At 39.2% G+C, this 19,477-nt stretch overlaps 1 protein-coding gene across 1 annotated transcript in view; it reads left to right on the plus strand.

The window, feature by feature from the left end:
• DNAH9 (dynein axonemal heavy chain 9) overlaps window positions 1-19,477 on the plus strand; it is a 529,624-nt gene that overhangs the window by 256,182 nt on the left and 253,965 nt on the right. The window contains exons 31-33 of the mRNA XM_036755666.1: window positions 2,064-2,351; window positions 6,731-6,941; window positions 14,894-15,021. Of these exons, the coding sequence (XP_036611561.1) occupies window positions 2,064-2,351; window positions 6,731-6,941; window positions 14,894-15,021 (627 nt within the window). The remainder of the gene's footprint in view (window positions 1-2,063; window positions 2,352-6,730; window positions 6,942-14,893; window positions 15,022-19,477) is intronic.

The following is a 19,477-nucleotide window of genomic DNA, read 5'->3' on the forward strand; positions in this document are numbered from 1 at the left end:
TTCCATTACCTGCATACATTTTATGGTGGGTACAGAATAAGTCTTGTGTTATTTTAATTTCCTTTCCTTTGCATTTGAAGATCTTTCTCCTTACTACTTGTAGAATTGAATTATTGAATTTAATCACTATGTGTCTTGGAGTTTTCAGTCAGGTTTCTTTGCTTATTTGTTTGGGGTAGAGAGGTGATCTGTGAATTCTTTCAATTGGCATTCCATTTTCTGTTTAGAAGTCCTATACAGTTCTCTTCTATCATTTCATGCATTATGGTATCAAGGTTTTTTGTCATGTCATGTTCTTCTAAGAGATCTATGATTCTTAAGTTGTTTCTCTGCATCCTGTCTTTGTATGTTTTGCTTGAATAGTGAACATATTTTCTTTTAATGTTATTATTTTTTGCATCTCTTCTTCTAAATTGTCCTTCACTTCTGTGGATTTGAATTTCCAACTTTTTGTTCTTGCTATTATTTCTTTGGTGAGGCTTGCCATTGCAGATTCCATTTTTCTATTCTGCTCATTATTTTTGCTGTGCAAGCCATAAACCCTACTCATAATTCTAATTTCTCTTTTGAAATACTCAAGAACAGCATGCTATGGTTCCATGTTCGCAAGTTGCACAGGGTATTTGCCTCATCAAGTGTTGTATTGTTTTCCATTATTTTGCAATATTTATTTATAGATGAACTCATTTACTAGCTCTGGAGGCCATATTTCCTTCTGTTGCTGTTTTCCTATTGATGTATTTGCTTATGTTCAAGGTCTTTTGAATTTTCTTCTTACTGAAATCTTTGGTAATTTCATTCTTCCCGCCCCCCCACCTTGTATTTTCTACTGTTGTTCACTTTCTGATTGTCTCCTCACTAACAATGGTTTCCTTGGGAGCTGGGTCTCAAATCATCTCAGATTTCTCCCACACTGTGCAATTCAGGGATCACTAGGCTAAGTCTCTACCCCCAATGACTTTTGGGTGGACAGAACTGGTCCCAGCCAGTTGCTTAGTACTTTCCTTCAGGGTTAGTGGAGTGCTTCACAGGTTCCCTTCTCCACACCATCCCCACTGCATGACTCCGGTACCACTTCCTAAGTTCTCTGGGCCAGCACCAATAGTAGTTCAGAGAGTTGCTGTGCTATACATATGGGACCATCCATATTGGTTCCTGTAGTTTGGAGCTTTGCCATGCTATTAATACATATTTGTCTGCTGAAGTGCCCACTATATGTACATATGTACCACTTCAGGCTGGCACTGCATGTTGGAGAACAAACTTATGCATCCTGAAACCTGATTCTCCCCAGCACTGGAAAGAGGGAATGGGAGGTTGGATTTTGGTAAAAGACTATGCTTGTGTGTGTGTGTGAGTGTGTGTGGAGGGGGGTTGGGTGTGTGTGTGTGTGTGTGGAGGGGGGTTGGGTGTGTGTGTGTGTGTGTGTGTATGTGTGTGTGAAAGAGAGAGAGAGAGAGAGAGAGAGAGAGAGAGAGAGAGAGTGAAAGGGAAGAGAGAAAGAGGAGCACGAGTGAATGAGTTAGTTGGGTCTTTGGTTCTGCTAGTACATCCTCAGGGCCAGAAGTGGAAGTAGGGGAGAAGTGCTGAGTGAACTCAAGGTTGGTGAACATCAGTTCATTTTTAGGATGTTTTGGTTTTTTTTAACCTTCTTTTGGATTCTAGATGTCCCAGACCATGGAGGCAAAGATAAGTTGAAGTCACTTATCTTTGGCACATAATTCCTGTCTTGTAGAGGTTTGAGAGGTTGTAGGGATCAGAGAAAATGTCTAGTCCTCCATCTTGTTGCTCACATGACCCAGTATAAAACCATTTTAGATTAGCTCTAGTATATGGTGTGATTGTCATCTCTTCTGTAAACCCCAATCTTCTGGCATAAGTAATGTATCTATTGAAAGTCCATCCTTCAGTGTACCTATTATATGTCAAACTGAATCATTTTTTACCATCATCACCACTCTTTTGCCATTTCCTCACTGGCAGGACTCTGCTGAGACCCTTTAACGAAGGTATCAAATTCACTCCCAATACCTCCGAGTAACCCTGTCTTTTCATCTCCATAGGATCATTATGACTGGGGTCTGCGAGCTATCAAGTCTGTGCTTGTGGTAGCTGGATCTCTGAAGAGAGGAGACCCTGACCGACCTGAGGACCAAGTCCTAATGCGTTCCCTCCGAGACTTCAACATCCCCAAAGTCACAACTGATGACATGCCTGTGTTTATGGGCCTAATTGGAGACCTCTTCCCAGCCTTGGACATTCCCAGGAAGAGAGACCTCGACTTTGAAGGTTTTGTAAAACAGGCAGTTTTAGAGCTAAAACTTCAGGCTGAGGAAAACTTTGTTCTCAAAGTGAGTGGCATTACTCTCCCATTATAATTTCAGAATTAATAAATTCTGTCCCAGATTTTATCTTTTACTCAAATGTTTCTTTTGCTCATGAATTTTTATTGGTTTTGGATTCCAAGAGTGAGCTGATACACAAATATTTGATTAATGATAAAGATTTGAGAAAAGTCACCTCCTCTTCTTTGTAGTGGCGGGGAGTTATGGAGCTAAAATATCCTGTGTCCAATCAGACATTGATGACATGTTGTTTGGTTTTGCTGAACTACTTTTTCTTTTTTATTCTGTTACAAGGGATAGTTTTTTGAGTAGGGAAGGAGAAAGGAAATATTTGCAAATGAAGGTAATATAAAAATATTTCAATAAAGAAAAGAAAGGATATTAGGCACTGCTAGAAATAATCTCCCTGAGAGATTATTAGATAAAATAAGATTCAAATGATATAGTGCCACATGATTTTAGAGGCTAGAAAGAGCTTAGATATCGTGTAGCCCAATTTCCTCATTTTCCAGAAGAAATTGAAGTCTAGAAAGTGATAGTTCTAAGGTTACACAGCCAATAAGTAGAGGAACTTGGTCTTAGCCACATTAAGTCATGACACTCTTTCATTCTATCTCAGCTATACAGAGGGATGGTCACAAACTAGAATTTACTATTAGCCTCTAAGTGTTGCACTTGGCTAATTAGAAACTCTGACATTCCCCTCCCTGACCATAGCCCCCCATCATTCTTCCTCTCCATATATTCTGCCCTTCCTATTGCTATTCTTCACTGTCCTCCACTTTTCAGTACTTTTTCAGGCAAACGTCACTTTCTTCCCTCTACCATCTCAACACAATGGTTAACTATTTCAACTAACTGAAATCCCTTTCTTTATTGTCCTATCACCACTCATCTCTTACCAAACCTCAATTAAAACATGGGTTACTCCTAACATCCACCTTCTTTCTTACTCACAAGCTGCTAATAGAAGCAAGAGGAAGGCTCACAACTGTAATACATTTGTCTACATTCCAAATTCAAGGTATCCAACCTCACTCTACATAGTAAGTCAGGATTTTTTTTCTCCCTAAATAATTACAAAGCTATTTGAAACCTTCTCTTCCATCATCAAACTTTCCACACTTCCCCTTCTCCTTCTCTGTCAGCTGAAAACTTTCTTACTTTACTAAGAAAATTAAGGCCATTAAAATTGAGCTCTCTCTCCTCCCTTTATAATTATTTCACAACCATTTGACATCATTTCTCACTCCTTCCTCCTCCTCTTCCCTAGACTCTGACAAAGACACCTCTCCTATGGCCAAAGCCAACCCTTCTACAAATGTACTTGATCCTATCCCCTGCTGTCTTCTCCAGCAGATTGGAACCTCAGTAACCACCCTCTCTCCCTTTGAATATTCTTTGTGACCCCATTTGGGGTTTCTTGGCAAAGATACTGGAGTGATTTGCCATTTATTTCTCCAGTTCATTTTACAGATGAGGAAATTGAGACAAAGAGGGTTAAGTGACTTGCCCAGGGTCACACAGCTAGTAAGCATCTGAGGCCAGAATTGAAGACACAAAGATGACACCAGACATAGCACTCTATCCACTATGCCATTTTCACTCTTTACCTCAACTGAGCTCTTCTCTCTCCATAGTTGCCAATTCTGATGGTCTTCTCTCAGTCCCTCTCAAAACTGATGGTGCTTCTCAGATTATCTACATTCACCATGCTCTTCTGAATTCTTTCTCTTTTGGGTTTGACACCATTCTCTCTTGGTTCAATTCCTAATTGTCTAACTTCTTCTCAGTCTCTTTTGCTTGTTTATCATCCATAACATGATTCCTGACTATGGGTATTTCCTGAGATTCTGTTCTAGGCCCCTATCTCCTTTCCATCTACAGTATTTCTCTTGGTAACCTTATTGGTTTAACTATTATTTCTGTAGATGACTCACAAAGTTATATAGACACATGTACATACATATATCTATATGCATATATATAGATATATATAGACATACACACAATATACTAACATGTGTAGGTGTGTATATATATATATATATATATATATATATATATATATATACACATGCATGCATACAACTTAAACTCAACATATCCAAAATTCAACTCATTATCTTTTCCCCAAAACCTTCCCCTCTTCTGAGCTTCCCTATTTCTGTAAAAGGCACCATCATCCTTCCAGTCTCCCAGGTCCATAATTTCAGCCTTATCCTGTACTTCTCATTCCCTTTCACCTCATATATTCAATCTTTTTTAAAACTTTATTTTATTTTTAATTCATGGAATAAAACAACATCTCCATAACGTAGTACAATAAAAAAGATGAATGCACATGAAACTGCAAATCTATTATGCACAACTTGCTTTCCTTTAAATATACAACAAAATTATCATGTAAATTTCTTTTCTCTCCTTTTTTTCTATATCTATGATTTCACCAATACAGGAGCCCCAGTGAGGTAGTACACCCTATGCAAAAATTCACCTGCAACCTGTATAGTTTTTTAAAAGTTAGATAAGGCACTAGTGCTAGGAATATGAAGAAAAGGAAAAAGAGTTCTTGCCCTGAAGGAATGGACATTATAATGGGGGACATAGCTTGTAAAAAGTAGGTACATACAAGAAATATACAGTGTATGGAAAGTGATATGAAAAGGCACAAGTGTCTTAAGCAACAGGGAAAGTCCTTCTGCAGAAGTGGCACTTGAGTTGAGTCTTAAAGGAAGCCAGAGTGTCCAAGAGGTAGAGGTGAGAAGACAGAGTATTGTATAATAGTAATATGAATTCTGGCTGACAAACTGCTTTCTACCTCAAATTCATGCTGACATCTTCAGTTCTGTACCATCTCCTGTCTCCTCCAGAGGAAAATTTCCCTTTCAGTAATCTCTTCTGTGTACCTAATTTTCGACCTTTCCTTATTTGTTGACTCCATTGACTTCATTTCTGTCTACAAACATGCCCAGATCTTCCTTAGCCTTAAAAAAATTTTTCATTTGACCATCCCCTCAAGCTATTGTACTATTTTTCACTTTCCTTTCACAATCAAACTCTTAGGAAAATATGTCAATACTTATTGCCTCCACTTTTCACCTTCTACTCAGTTCTCAACCCTTTGCAATCTGACTTCTGCCCCCACAACTCTACAAAGATTGCTCTATCCAAAGTGCCCAAAGATCTCTTCATTACTAAATCTAATGGCCTTTCTTCAGTCTTCATCTTTTGTGACTTCTCTGCCATATTTGGGACTTTTGACCACTCTGTTATTCTGGATACTTTCTTTGCCCTGAGTTTTCATGACATTGATCTGTTTGGTACTCTTCTTACCTAACTGAATCTTCTCAATTTCCTTTCCTACAGCATTATATCCATGTGTGGTTATCATCCCAAATGCTTTCCTGTGGCCTTTTCCCTCTCCTTTCCTCTCCCTCTTCTTTTCTTTTACTGCTTTCATTGGCTTTTATGGATTCAACTATCATCTCTATGAGGAAATTCAAACTTTTTATGTACTCAATCTCTTTACTGAGCTCTAGTGTCAAAATGGCATTTAGTGTTTCATAGAAAACTCACACTCAATGCATCCAAAACTAGACAGCACTACCATTCTTTATATCATCTTAGTTCATAAACTCAGAACCATTTTGGACTCTTCATTTTCAATTACATCTATATCCAATCAGTTAATGTATCATTGACTATAAATCTAAAACACCTCTCCCATCCACCTCCTTAAACACCATAGCTACCCTAGGTCCAGTCTCCATCACTTCTCACCTGAGTCATTGCAATAGCTTCCTCATTGGTCACCCTGCCTCAGTCTCTTCCCTCTCAAATTCATCCTGCACACAACTCCCAAATTGACATTCCTACAACAAGTCTGACTATGCTCAGAAATTTTCAGTGGCTCCTAATTTGCCTCTGGAATAAAATAGAAACTCCTATGCTTGGTATTTAAAGTCCTTTGCAATCTAACTCCAACCCAACTGAACTACTCAATCTTTCTCATATCTAACATTTAATCTGCTGCTTCCATGACTTTGCACGGGACTACCTGTGCTTAGTATGCTTTTCCTTCTCACTTTCCAACACTTAGAATCATGACTTCTTTCAAGGCTCAGCTCAAGTGCCATCTCCTAAAGGTGTCTCCTGATTCTCCTTTGCATTTTTTTTGTATACATCTTGCATTTATGTATCTCTGAAATTGTTGCATTCCCTTCTCTCTATCCCTCCCACTAGAGTAATAGCTCCTTGAGGGAAGGATTTTCTCCTTTTTCTATTTTTATCTCTAGCACCTAGCATAACATAGGGTGCTAACTGAAGCTTAATAAATACATTTTGATTGCTTGGTGAGTTACCTAAGTCAAATGTTATTTCAGGTGGTACAGCTAGAAGAGCTCTTGGCTGTGCGACACTCTGTGTTTGTGGTTGGGAATGCTGGTACAGGCAAGTCCCAGGTACTGAGATCTTTGCATAAGACATACCAGAATATGAAACAACGACCAGTCTGGACTGACCTCAACCCCAAAGCTGTCACTAATGATGAACTGTTTGGCATCATCAACCCAGCTACACGAGAGTGGAAGGATGGTAAGAAACACCTGAGACAGAGGGAATACACTATACTTACTCTAAACAGTATGATCTTGTGACTCAGTGTGGCAACAATTTGGCTAGCAGCTGTTGTGGGGTGTAAGACCCAACAAGACCAGCAACAAGAGCTGCCAGCACTGGTTCTTTTGATCTGCTTTACTAAGGAAAGCAATGTTAAATATCATTCACTTAGTTCAGGAGAAAAAGCCAACAACTTGAACTTCAGTGCAAATACAAACAAATTACAAACATACACAATATAAACAGACCAAATCACAATTCTTAGTTACTGAAAAGCATCAACATCTGGGTTCAAGAACCAGGAGGCTCTTAGAGCAGCTTCCCAGAGTCCCATGCCACTCTTCCAGTGTCTGAGAGCTCCAAGGGAGAATGCCAGCCTCTGGGTTTATATATCTTGTTCAGGGTCAAAGGTGAGTCACACATGCGACTCACTCATGTGACCTAAAAGCATCACAAACATGCGTCTTAAACTCACGTGGTCTAGGCTTTCCCTTGAGGCAAGGAGGTCATCAAAGACTCCTGATTTAATTAAAGAAACAAAGGCTGGACTCATCAAGGGCATTTGATTAAATAACTGCTAAAAGAGAAAACAGTAAAAAGGTCCCACCTTAATTAACATAACACTCCACCACTGCAGGACCACATTAATTTCCTTTACATTTATCAGAGTTAGAAAAAATTGTTACAGATTATAGAGAAGAAAAACACAAGACAGGTCTGATGAAAGTATAAAGAGGCCTGTAGAAGGGGAGAGAAGCCTTTATGATTGAGAAGGGAATTTTTAACAAATTGTCTTTGTTCCTTTGTTTGTTCCTTCTTTCCTTCGGTGTAATCTTCTTAAGCCTTCAAGGTGAGTGAAAGAGGAAATTGGAGAAGATAAAGAATACATAATAGGCAGTTGCCTTATTACTTTAGTCATGCCATGTAACTGAGAATCTGTGCAGGTAGGGGTGGGGAGTAAACATGCTGTTAAGTGCTGGAAAAGTTAATGGTATTGAAGAATATTGTAGTCCAGGGATGCCAAACTCAAATAAAAAAGGATCTCTGCAGAACCTATATAATGACTTAGAAAACCTCAAATTAACATTATGTATCTTATATTATGTTTTTATCTATCTTGTTAAACTTATTTGAATCAAGTTCAGCAGCATTGAAAATTTTGAGGCCACGGGTTTGACAGTTCTGAACTGTAGTCCATCTTCCTATTACATCCCCCACAGACCAGAAGTCTTTTAACAACTGGGAAGCCTCAAAATTGACATTGGAATACATTCCCATGGTGCTTTATACTGAGAGATGCTAAAATCTCCCACCTACAAAAAATCTAACAGAGGTTTTTCCTGAAGCTTTATTCGTATTTATCCCAATTGTCTTGCTGAGGACAGAGAAAAACAATTGTTAGTCATTTGTAGAAGTTCTTCACTGAATTGGATTTTATAAGGAAAAAAATGAAGGTTATTTATCATGAAACTATATTAATCTCTTAACAACTTTTGTGTTTGGCTTTCTCAGCATCTGCCAATCACTCCCACTAGTTTCTAATAATAGCTAGCATTAATATAGTAATTTTAGGTTTGAAAAGTACTTTACGTATGTTATCTCATTTAGTCATGACAATAATCCTGTGAGGTAGGTACTATTATTATCCCCATTTCATAGATGAGGAAACTGAGATTGATAGAAGGTAAGCAACTTACTCAGGGTTCCACAGCTAGTAAGTGCCTGAGGCAAAATTTGAACTCAGGTCTTCCTGACTGGCACTGCATCATCTAGTTATCTCTTGCTTTTCCTTAATCAGATTGATTAAATTTAATGGACATGCTTTCAAGGACTGACACAGGTTTCCTTCTATGGAGAATGAAATATCTTAGGGTGGTTCTATAAACTTTTTATTTATCCAGTGATCCCATTTCAGTGTCATAAATGTCATTGGAAACTAATGAACTTACCCACCAGCACCTATAGAAAGACAATATTATATGTTCGATTTAGAAATGGGGAGGTATGGTATAGTCCATAGACAGCTTGCCTCAGAGTCAGGAAGACTTGAGTTCAAATCCTACCTCTGGCATATATTGGCTGTGTCACCCTGGGCAAATCGTATAACCTTTCAGTGCTCCTAAGTAATTTTCTAAGACTATAAAAGGAAAAAAAATAGTTCAGATCTTCACTAATAGAGGATCTTCTTACTGGAAGCTCTCATGTCAATAAACATCACATATCCAGTTTAAAAAAATAGAAAGGAGGCACAAAGAGATCTTGGCCACTTTCATGTGGCAGATCTAGGGTAGACTATCAACATTATATAGGAGGGGCAATTGTATGTGGCAAGTACACATACTTTGCCCCCCCTCCCCAATATATAGCTTTACATACACACACACACACACACACACACACACACACACACACTTTGTACTGAAAGATACTGAAACCTACAACCTTGAAAATAGTATAACAGAGAGAATTCCTGGAGCTTTACTCATATTTATCTCAATCCTCCAACTGAGGACAGAGAAAAACTATTGCTAGTCATTTGGAAAAGTACACACACACACACACACACACACACACACACACGGCATCACTCAGGGATGAGGGCATTGGGAACTGAGATGTTTGCCTTTTAAAGCCCTTTAAAATTTGGCCCTAACCTACTTTTCCCCTTCCTGCATTCAGCAGTCTAGCCAAACTGGCTTCTTCCTGATCCTTACACACAACACTCCATCTCCTTTCCTTCCTTTGGATTGGCTGTCCCTAATGCCTAGAATTCATTCCTTCTCACCTCTGCCTCTAAGAAGTTTCTTTCAAAACTTAGCCAAAGTTCCACCTTGTACATGAAATCTTTTCTTATCCTCTCAGCTGTTAATGTCCCCCACCAAAAGAAAAAAGCGGTACCCAAGGATTTATATATACATACATGGTTGTTGTGCTTTGTTCTTAAAGAAGACCAAGATGACGTCATTATGTTGGAGTCAAGTTACAGTTTATACAACTGTGGCTGATCAGACCAATATAAGCATGAATGACTCTACCACAGGTCAAGTACAAATAGTCTGTATGAATATCTGGAGTGGTTTCTAAATTGGTACATCTCACATTTCTTTCAAGCTATGCTCATAGGGAACAGTGCCTTCTTTGATGTGGGTACGCCATGCTGGGCATTCCTGTGCCAGTGTCTTCCATGTCATAATCTATTCCAAAGTTCTTCAGAGAGACCTTGAGAATGTCCTTGCATTTCTTCTTCTTACCTCCCTGTAAGAGCTTGCCTTGTGTGAGTTCCCTGTAAAAATAGTCTTATAGGCAAACATATGTTTGGCATTCAAATAATATGGTCAGCCCATCAGAACTGTGCTCTCTGCAGTAGAGTTTGAATGTTTGGCAGTTCAGCTTGAGAAAGAACCTCAGTGTCCAGTACCTTATCTTGCCAGGTGATCTTCAGAATTTTCCTAAGATAGTTCAAATGGAAGCAGTTTCATTTCCTAGCATGGCACTGTTATACTGTCTGGGTTTCCTAGGCATACAACAATAAAGTCAGCACAATGGCTCTGTAGCCCTTCATTTTGGTAGGCAGCCTAATGCTTCTTCTTTCCCACACATTCCTTTTGATCCTCCAAAACACTGAGCTTACTCTTGCAATCTGTGCATCAACTTCATCATCTGTGTGTACATCCCTGGAATGTATACTGCCAAGGTAAGTGAACTTATCCACAGCATTCAAAATTTTTCCATTTGTTGTAACCAGTGGTTTCATGTATGGGTGGTGCAGTGCTGGTTGGTGGAAAACCTCTGTTTTCTTGGTGTTGTCAGTCCAAAATTAGCACAAGAAGCAGAGAATTAATCCATACTCTATTGCATCTCAGCTTCAAAGGCTGCATTGAGTACATAATCATCTGTGATCAAGAAGTTGAGTATCAACTCCCTCTCCACTTTAGTCATGGCTTGTTGCCTTTTCGAGTTAAATAATTTACCATCAGTGTGGTAGCTGACCTTGATGCTGTTTTCATCTTCGTTGAAGGCATCTGATGACATTGCTGAAAACATCATGCCAAAAAGCTTAGGAGTAAGCATACAGCCTTGCTTCACTCCACTAATGATTGGGAAATTGACATACAATACTGATGAATTTCTCCAGGCAACCAAATTTTGCCATAATTTTCCCCAAGTCCTCACAGCTGACAATATCAAAGGCATTAGTCAGATTGATGAATGTTGTATACAAACCTCTGTTAGGCTCTTGTCATTTCTCCTGGAGCTGTCAGGTAGCAAACACTACATTGACCATTCCTCAGCCCTTTCTGAAGTCACACGGCGCTCAGATAGATGATCATCTTCCAGGTGAAGGATCAGCTTATTAAGAAACACTCTGGCAAGAATTTTGCTAGCAGTGACTAAGAAAGAGACCTCCTGTGTCACAGGACAACGCATTTCCTTTACTTTTATAGAGATCGAACTTCTTAGGGATAATCTCCTCTTGCCATATAACCCAGAAAATTTCAGTCAGCTTTTGTATGAGCAGTGGCCTTGTAAATCTCAGCTGGAATAGAATCAGCATCAGGTGCTTTGTCACACAAGAGGAGCCTAATGGTATTCAAAACTTCTTCAGATGGAAATTCAGGTAAAGAGGGATTGACTTCAATCTGAGTTATGCATTCAGTGGCTTCAGCATTGATTAATACTGGTCAACAGACCACTATAACAGACCCACTATAGAAGTGTTCAGCCCATTACTGTAGGATCTTGTCTTTATCACTGATCAATGTGGCTCCATCACTGCTAAGTAGTTGAGGCCATAGGTCAAATATAAATAGCCTTCAGGGCATGTAAAGCCAATCAGTAAGCCACAGGTCTTTCCTGCCCATTGAATAGGCCTCAGGTGGGGCCATCAAAGGGAGGCCTGATTAGAGACAGGCCCACTGCCTTTCACTAACTAGATGTGAGGCCCCAGGCTTAGACTCTTTTGCTAGTTAGCAAACTAGTTTTGCTGGTTTGTGAGAGGCATGAAGCCCTCAGGGCCCCAAGGGGAGTTGCTAAGACTGCAGTGGTATGAGGCCCTCTGAGAGCTATTCAATCAGATGACAGCAAGGACTGTATAAAAAGAGAGCCCAGAACTGGAAGCAGCAGAACTGGGAGCAGCGAGCAGCAGGATTCAGAAGCAGACATCAAGAAGACATTGAGGCAGCAGGGAGAGCCAACATTGAGAGAGAAAGAGAGAGAGAGAGAGAGAGAGAGAGAGAGAGAGAGAGAGAAACTGACTGCAGAGCAGAGAGTGTTGAACAAGAGAGAGTTGCAGAGATCAAGGAACTGGGAGTCAGCAGAGCTACAGGAGAGAGTACTGAGGGGAGAGTTAGGATTTGTGAATGGTCTTTTATAGGAAGGCCCCAGCAGCAGGGGGAGGCTACGGTATGGCTTGGTTCCTCGCTATAATATTTTGTTATAATTTCCTTGGGCTTACCAGTTTTGGAATATCATTGCTACTATAACAAATTAGGGGCATTGGTCCTTGGATTTGATCCTCCGGAATCTAAATAAATATTAAACTTCCTCTGCCTTCTACCTAGAAAATTACTTACACTTTGCAATTCTGAACCACTCAGGCATGTCCATGGCCCTCTCAGAAGGTCATGAATTTTGCCTTATTGCTATAGGGCATCATAAAACCACTTTGAATTGTTACTATCAGTGCAAAACTGAATTTTGTCTGCATTCTTACTGATCTAAGAATCCTGCATCTCTCTAAACTTTGCTTGCCTTCTTAGAGACAGATAAACTATTCAGGTAGTAAACCTTGTTATTTTTCATTTAGTAGCTTTTGAGTTTCCCATCATTTTTGTCAAATCAGTTTTGATGTTTGTGAGTGATGTTTGTGACCCAGATGAGTATATGCAGTACTGTGTACACCAAATCTCTGAAAGCTGCCCACTCCTTTTCTGTTCAGCTATTACCAACTGTGTGTTGGCCTAGTTTTCTCTCCAAGCTAGCAACAAACTCTTCCCACTTAGAGAAGCTCTCTAATCTGTTGACATTAAATCTTCTGGTAATTCTGGTAGGCATCTTGCCTTAGGACCACTGTAAGTCTATGATCAGTCCAGCACTCTGTACCACACACCACCTTCGTCACTCTCACATCCTATCTATCTCTTCTCCTTATAGTAACATAATCTATTAAATGTCAATGTTTGCTACAAGTATGCATCCTCATCATTTTCTTGTGTTTATGTAAATGGAAGATAGTGTTAGTGATTGAGAAGGTCATCAGATGCACAAATTTTCAGTATTAGTAGTAGAAGACCATTGCTAATAATGTTTCTGACTCTATTCTGCCCAAGGACTCCCTGATATGTCTGGTAGTCTGTGCCTGCTCTTGCATTAAAGTCATTCAGAATAACAAGCTTGCCCTCTTTCAGCACATCGATGATAAGAGTTTCCAGGTCTTCATAAATTTTTTCTTTGACCTCAGCAGGGTTCATCATGGCAGAAGCACTAATGATGATGGTGTGATGCTTTCCTATTAGTGGCAATTATATTGTCATGAGCCTGTTATTTGCTCCTTTTGGTTGGCATACAAGCTTGTTGATTACATTAGTTTTGATTGAAAAATCTACACCAGCTTCATGGTGCTCCCCTTCACTACTGCCACTCCAGAAAAACATGTATCTAACTCCAACTTCTGTAGGCTTGCCTTCATTTGCCAGCCTTGTTTCACTTGGGGCTGCTACTTGGATGTGATACCTTCTGAGTTCTCTTGCAACAAGAACTATTCATCTTTCAGGTCTACTGGATTTCATGTTGTCCATAAGCATACACACATTCCATGTACCAATGGGAGTGGAATGTTCTTTGTGGAAGTTTTTGTGTTTCAACTACAGGGTGGGATCCCCACCTGCTGCAGTAATAAAGCCAGGGTTAGGTAGAGCAGATAATTTTAAGGCACCTTTTCAAGCCCCTTCCTCACACCAGGTGAGCAGTGCAATCCTTAAAAAGCTGCTCAGATAGCCAGGGAGCTGTTGAATCCCACTCTTGTTCCTGTCCATGAGAAGATGACCTTATAGCCTGGGCTGCCTGTGTACAGGGTTGCGACTACGGCTCCCAGTGTATCTGCACCTGCTGCTTTGTCATATGCCTGTTGCCACAGGAGTCTGAGATAGGCAAAAATAGTAAAATGGTGTAGGTGATGTCTTTTAATTCATGTATAAATTGGATTTAAGTGAGGCAGAGTTGTGCAAAGTCATCAGCCTCACTCTCTCTTCCAGAGTCATCAAAGTCCAGTCGAAAGATAAAGTCAAGATAGCTGGTCAGGATGCAGTGGATGACCTTGGTGTCTTTGATGTCCACCCAAGCTCTAAGCACTCCGTAACACCTGCTTTAGTTGCCTTTATGGCCATTGGAACAAATTGTTCTCATCCATTCATTCTACAGGGGGAAGTCTTCACGTGCTTGGAGCAGACACCTCCTAACTCACTGAAGTAACTCTTAGTTACTCTCAAACTGGTTTAGCCTATCTCCTGAAATAGTTTACTGGAGTGTGGCTACTGCACATGCTGTAGCTTCTTGGAGCCACAGATGAGAATTGGGTGCATCAGGTGGACATCAAATGTGGATGGGCATCCCTGAAAAGGGCTCAGCGGCCTTTACACCAGAGGCATTAGTCTTCCCTGAACACATCATACACCCTATACATACATATACATGCATGCATGCATGTATACATATATATACATAACACACATGCATAAATGTACGTACATATATAAATATATTATACCTCAAGATATACATGTTGCCTCCCTAAATAGAATGCAAGCTCCATAATAGCAGCAACTATTTCATTTATCTTTGTTTCTCCAGTGCATTGCATAGTGCCTGACACCTAGTAGTTACTTGATAAATGTTGATTGGTTGATTTACTGATGATTGGTTCCTCTTAGGACTTTTCTCATCAATCCTGCGTGAACTGGCCAACATAACACATGATGGGCCTAAGTGGATTTTACTGGATGGCGACATTGATCCAATGTGGATTGAGTCTTTGAACACTGTCATGGATGATAACAAGGTATAATTCAGGACCAAAAAAAAAAATCTCTGAGTCATCCCTAAGTGTCGAATTAAAATTGATATCTTTATTTTCAATTGAATTTCAGTTTTTCAACTAATAAAAAACTTTCTCTCCCTCCCACCTTCCTCTAACCATATTAAAAAAACAAAGACAACTAAACCCATATAACAAATATGTATAGTAAAGCAAAACAAATTGCCCCACTGGCCATTTCCCAAAGATATGTTTCTTTCTGCACCCTGAGTCCGTATCACCTTTCAGTTAGGATACTCAGGTAGCATACTTCATCATCCGTTCTCTGGAATCATGATTGATCATTGTATAAATCAGAGATCTCAAGTATTTCAGAGTTGTTTGTTTTAAAATGTTCTCATTGTATAAATTATTTTCCTGGTTCTGCTTATTTTACTCTTCATTAGTTCATACAAGTCTTCCCATGTTTCATGGAAACTATACCTTGTTTTGAATGAAATGCATGTCTGAAAATAGCTATTCTTATGTATAGTCATTATTTGTGGTTATGATGTGATGGGGTTTATTTTTTGAAATAGCAGAATATATGCTTCAAAATAAGTGTTGTCTCCTTCAGAGTAAACAACGTAGACTTCTAAACATGTATTATTGCCCAAGGTATATTTGGTCATCACAACAACCCTGTGAAGCAGGCACTATTATTATCCCCATTTTATACATGAGAAGACTGAACCTGGCAGAGGATAAGTGAACTTACCCAGGTTCCCAAAGCTACTAAGTGTCTGAGATAAGATTCTAATCATATACTCTTTGATCCAGTGACACTGGCCTCCTTGTTGTTCCATGAACGAGACATTCTTATCTCTTAGTTCTTGAAATTTTTTCTGACCGTCCCCCATGCTTGGAATGCTCTCCCTCTTAACTGCCTCTTGGCTTCCCTGGATTCTTTTAAGTCTCAATTAAAATCCCATTTTCTACAGGAAGCCTTTCCCTATCCTTTTCATTTTAATACCTTCCCTCTGTTCATTATTTCCCATTTATCCTTTATAAAGTTTGTTTGTGTATATCTGTTTGTTGTCTCTGTAATTTGATTGTGAACTTCTGGAGGGCAGGGACTATTGTTTTTCTCTCTTTAAATCCCCATTGTTTAACACAATGCCAAGCACATAGTAGGTGCTTAATAAACATTCATTGATTAGTTGATTAAAACAATGCCTACTTCCAATGAGCTTACCTTCAAATGGGAGGGACAAGTATATAGAAAATATTATATTACATGTACAATACAAATATAAAGTTAACAAATACAAATATATACAAGGTAGTTTTAGAGGGTGACCACTAGCAACTGGAAGAATGAGGAAAGGTTTAATGCTGAAGGTAGTACTTAAATTGTACCTTAAAGGAAGAGAGATACTCTATGAGGTAAAGGTAAGAAGAGAGCAGGGCTCTCACTCATTGGAAGAGTGTCATGTGATTTGACTAGAGGAGACTCTGGGCAGCTGTTGTTAAGGAGCCCTCCAGCTTGAAAACCCAGATGTTGGTGCTTTCCTGAGTCATTGAAGTCCAGTGGCAGGACAAAGGTCAAGATGACAGATGATGGTTCAGAATGCAGTGGATGACCTTGGTGTCTTCAATGTCTGACCAAACTCTAAGCACAGAGCCTGCTTCAACTGCACCGCCCCCCCCCCCCTCTTTCTGTCTCTCTTTCTCTCTTTCTGTCTCTTTCCCAGGAGCTTATGACTTAATGAAGCTATGTCAAGTTTTTAACACTATACTTTTTACTTCCAATTTCATTTCAATAAACTATTTTAATCTAAAAAAAAGGTAAGAAGAGAGTACATTCTAGGTATGAGAATATCACTGGAAATGAGGCAGATAGGAGTGTTATATGTGAAGAACAGAAGGAAGGCCAGTTTGGCTAGATGGCAGATTAAGGCATGGAGTAATATGTAATGAGTCTCCAAACATACAGGTTGTAAAGAACTTTAAAAGCTAAACAGAGGAATTTATATTTGATCATAGAAGTAATAGGAAGCCAATGGAGTTGATAAAGTAAGGGAAGCACACTGAGTTCTGCATTTAAGAAAAATTTCTTTGGTGTGTTGGTTGTACTGAATTAGGTGCCTGTGGCAATAATCTAGAGGAGAGATAATGAGGGTCCGAATTAAGTTGATAGCTGTGTGAGTGGAGAGAAATGGTTCCAATGTAAGAGATGATATGAAAGTATGAAAGACAAAATCTGACAGCTCATCAGATATGTGGAGTAAGGAGGAATAAGGAATCCAAGATAATGTTGAAGTTAAGAACCTCAGAGCCTAAAAGAATAGTGGTGACTTTGACAGAAATAAAAAGCACTTGAGCAGGGGATGATTTGAAATGAGAAGATAATGAGCTTAATTTCATAACTATTGAATGGTAAGCTATCTCTGGGACATTCAGGCTAAAAAGTCTAGTAGGCTACTGGTTATATAGGACTGAAGCTTACTGAAGAGAATGGGGCTAGAAATATGTATATATTGTTATTGTTCAGTTGTTTCAGTCATTCCTGATACTTCATGACTCCATTTGGGGTTTTCTTGGCAGAGATGCTGGAGTGGTATGCCATTTACTTCTCCAGCTCATTTTACAGATGAGGAAACTGAGACAAACAGGGTTAAGTGACTCACCCAGGGTCACACAGCTAGTAAGTGTTTGAGGCCAGATTGGAACTCTTCCTGCCTCCAGGCCCAGCACTGTATCCACTACACCATCTGGCTGTCCTTCAGATCCTGTTGATCAGGAATCTTAAGGCAAAACTGTGGAAGTTCATTTTCCCACCCCCAAGATCATGAATTTGGCCCTAAGGCAGGTGACCAAGGCAATTGTTAGGCAGTTGTGTTGCCTAGATTCAAATTAGAGATTAGAAATTCTGGGAGCACTCAGACCATGTCTTGGATCAAATCACTTATGGTCCACTGAAAGTATGTAGCTCCTGGCCCCTGTAATCCTTGAAGAACATATCATTTATTACCCATAGAAAACAGCAGCAAGGTCCCAGTGAATACAAATTTAGACCCCAACATTCCTTCAAAAAGTGTACAAAACCTGGCACTAACATGAAGTATCAATTTGAGAAGTAAAACTGGAAGAAAAAGTAAATGAAAAAGACTCCCTTAATAAAGAACTATTATGGTGCCAGGGATGACTAAGACAATGACCATTTAGAGAGGGAGGAAAATGAACTGAGAACAGAGGTGATGAACTCAGAAAGTAGTGGGGGTAGAGGGACTGGAGTTTTTGATGAAGGCAAATAATAGGTTCAGGAGGGGTTAGGCCTAGAAAGGAGTGAAATGATAGAAGGTTATGGTCAGACAGAGGAATATCCAAGTATCTAATTAAGAAAATGAAACATTTATAGGTAATGTTGCAATCTATGTATGTATATAGCTAGGTAGAAGGAAGAAATAGGTCAAGGCTGAGAACTTGGGAGAATAAGGAATTGGTGGAAGCATCTCAGTGGATATCAAAGATGATTAGTAAAAGCACAAGATTTGGGGGTAAGAGGACTGTTAGCCAGGTACTGAACTGTTTAAGAAAGGAGAATGAGTTGGTGAGAGTAAATTTGGACTGAGTAGAAAATTTTGATTGAGTTCATTTCGAAAAGAATAGATCAAAGAATAAAAGATGTAAAGAGTTAGTCCAGAGCAAAGACTATTAGTTATTATTATTGTTGTTAGATATTGTTATTAATATTGCTATTATTATTGTTGGCATTTCTGTGTTGCTTTAAGATTTGCAAACTGCTTTATATGTATAATCTCATACTCACAATAACTCTACAAATTGTGTTATTATTATCACCATTTTACATATGAGGAAACTGAGACAGAGGTTAAGTGACTTGCCCGGGATCACAAAGTTAGGAAGTTTCTAAGGGCAGATTTGAAGTCAGATCTTTCTGACTACAAGTCCAGTGCTCTGCCACTGTAACCATCTTGCTGCCTCTAACTCCCCCTCCAAGAATAATGTGCTGATAAATGAGAAAAGCTACAACTAGCACTGGAGAGGAAAAGAGGAATTGTAGTGTCACCAGAGGGGAGCCGAGTCTCAGTAAGGACTGAACAATAGAAAGAATGTGAGAGGAGAAGATCCAAGATGAAAGGGGATTTGTTGACTTTGGTTTAGAAATTCCAGAAGACATAGTGGAAGGGGTGAACAGTGTTGGAGTTGAATATGAATAGGCTTAAATTTAGGAGAATGGATGATGGGGCTGAAACAGGCTTCTCCTAAATATATGGTTATTGATAAAGAGAAAAAGAGGAGAAGCCATAGAAGTAGGTAGTACAAAGTAGTGAATGAGTAGAAAATTTCACAGAATACCAGGCATATTTGAGATTTCTATAACTGTTTGGTAATACCTTTCTCTTCCTTTGTTAAATAATTTATAAATGTCATATTTAAAATATTTGTTACAACTGAATGTTGAATGAAAAACCAA

Source organism: Trichosurus vulpecula, chromosome 4, assembly GCF_011100635.1.
Source record: "Trichosurus vulpecula isolate mTriVul1 chromosome 4, mTriVul1.pri, whole genome shotgun sequence".
Lineage (NCBI taxonomy): Eukaryota > Metazoa > Chordata > Mammalia > Diprotodontia > Phalangeridae > Trichosurus > Trichosurus vulpecula.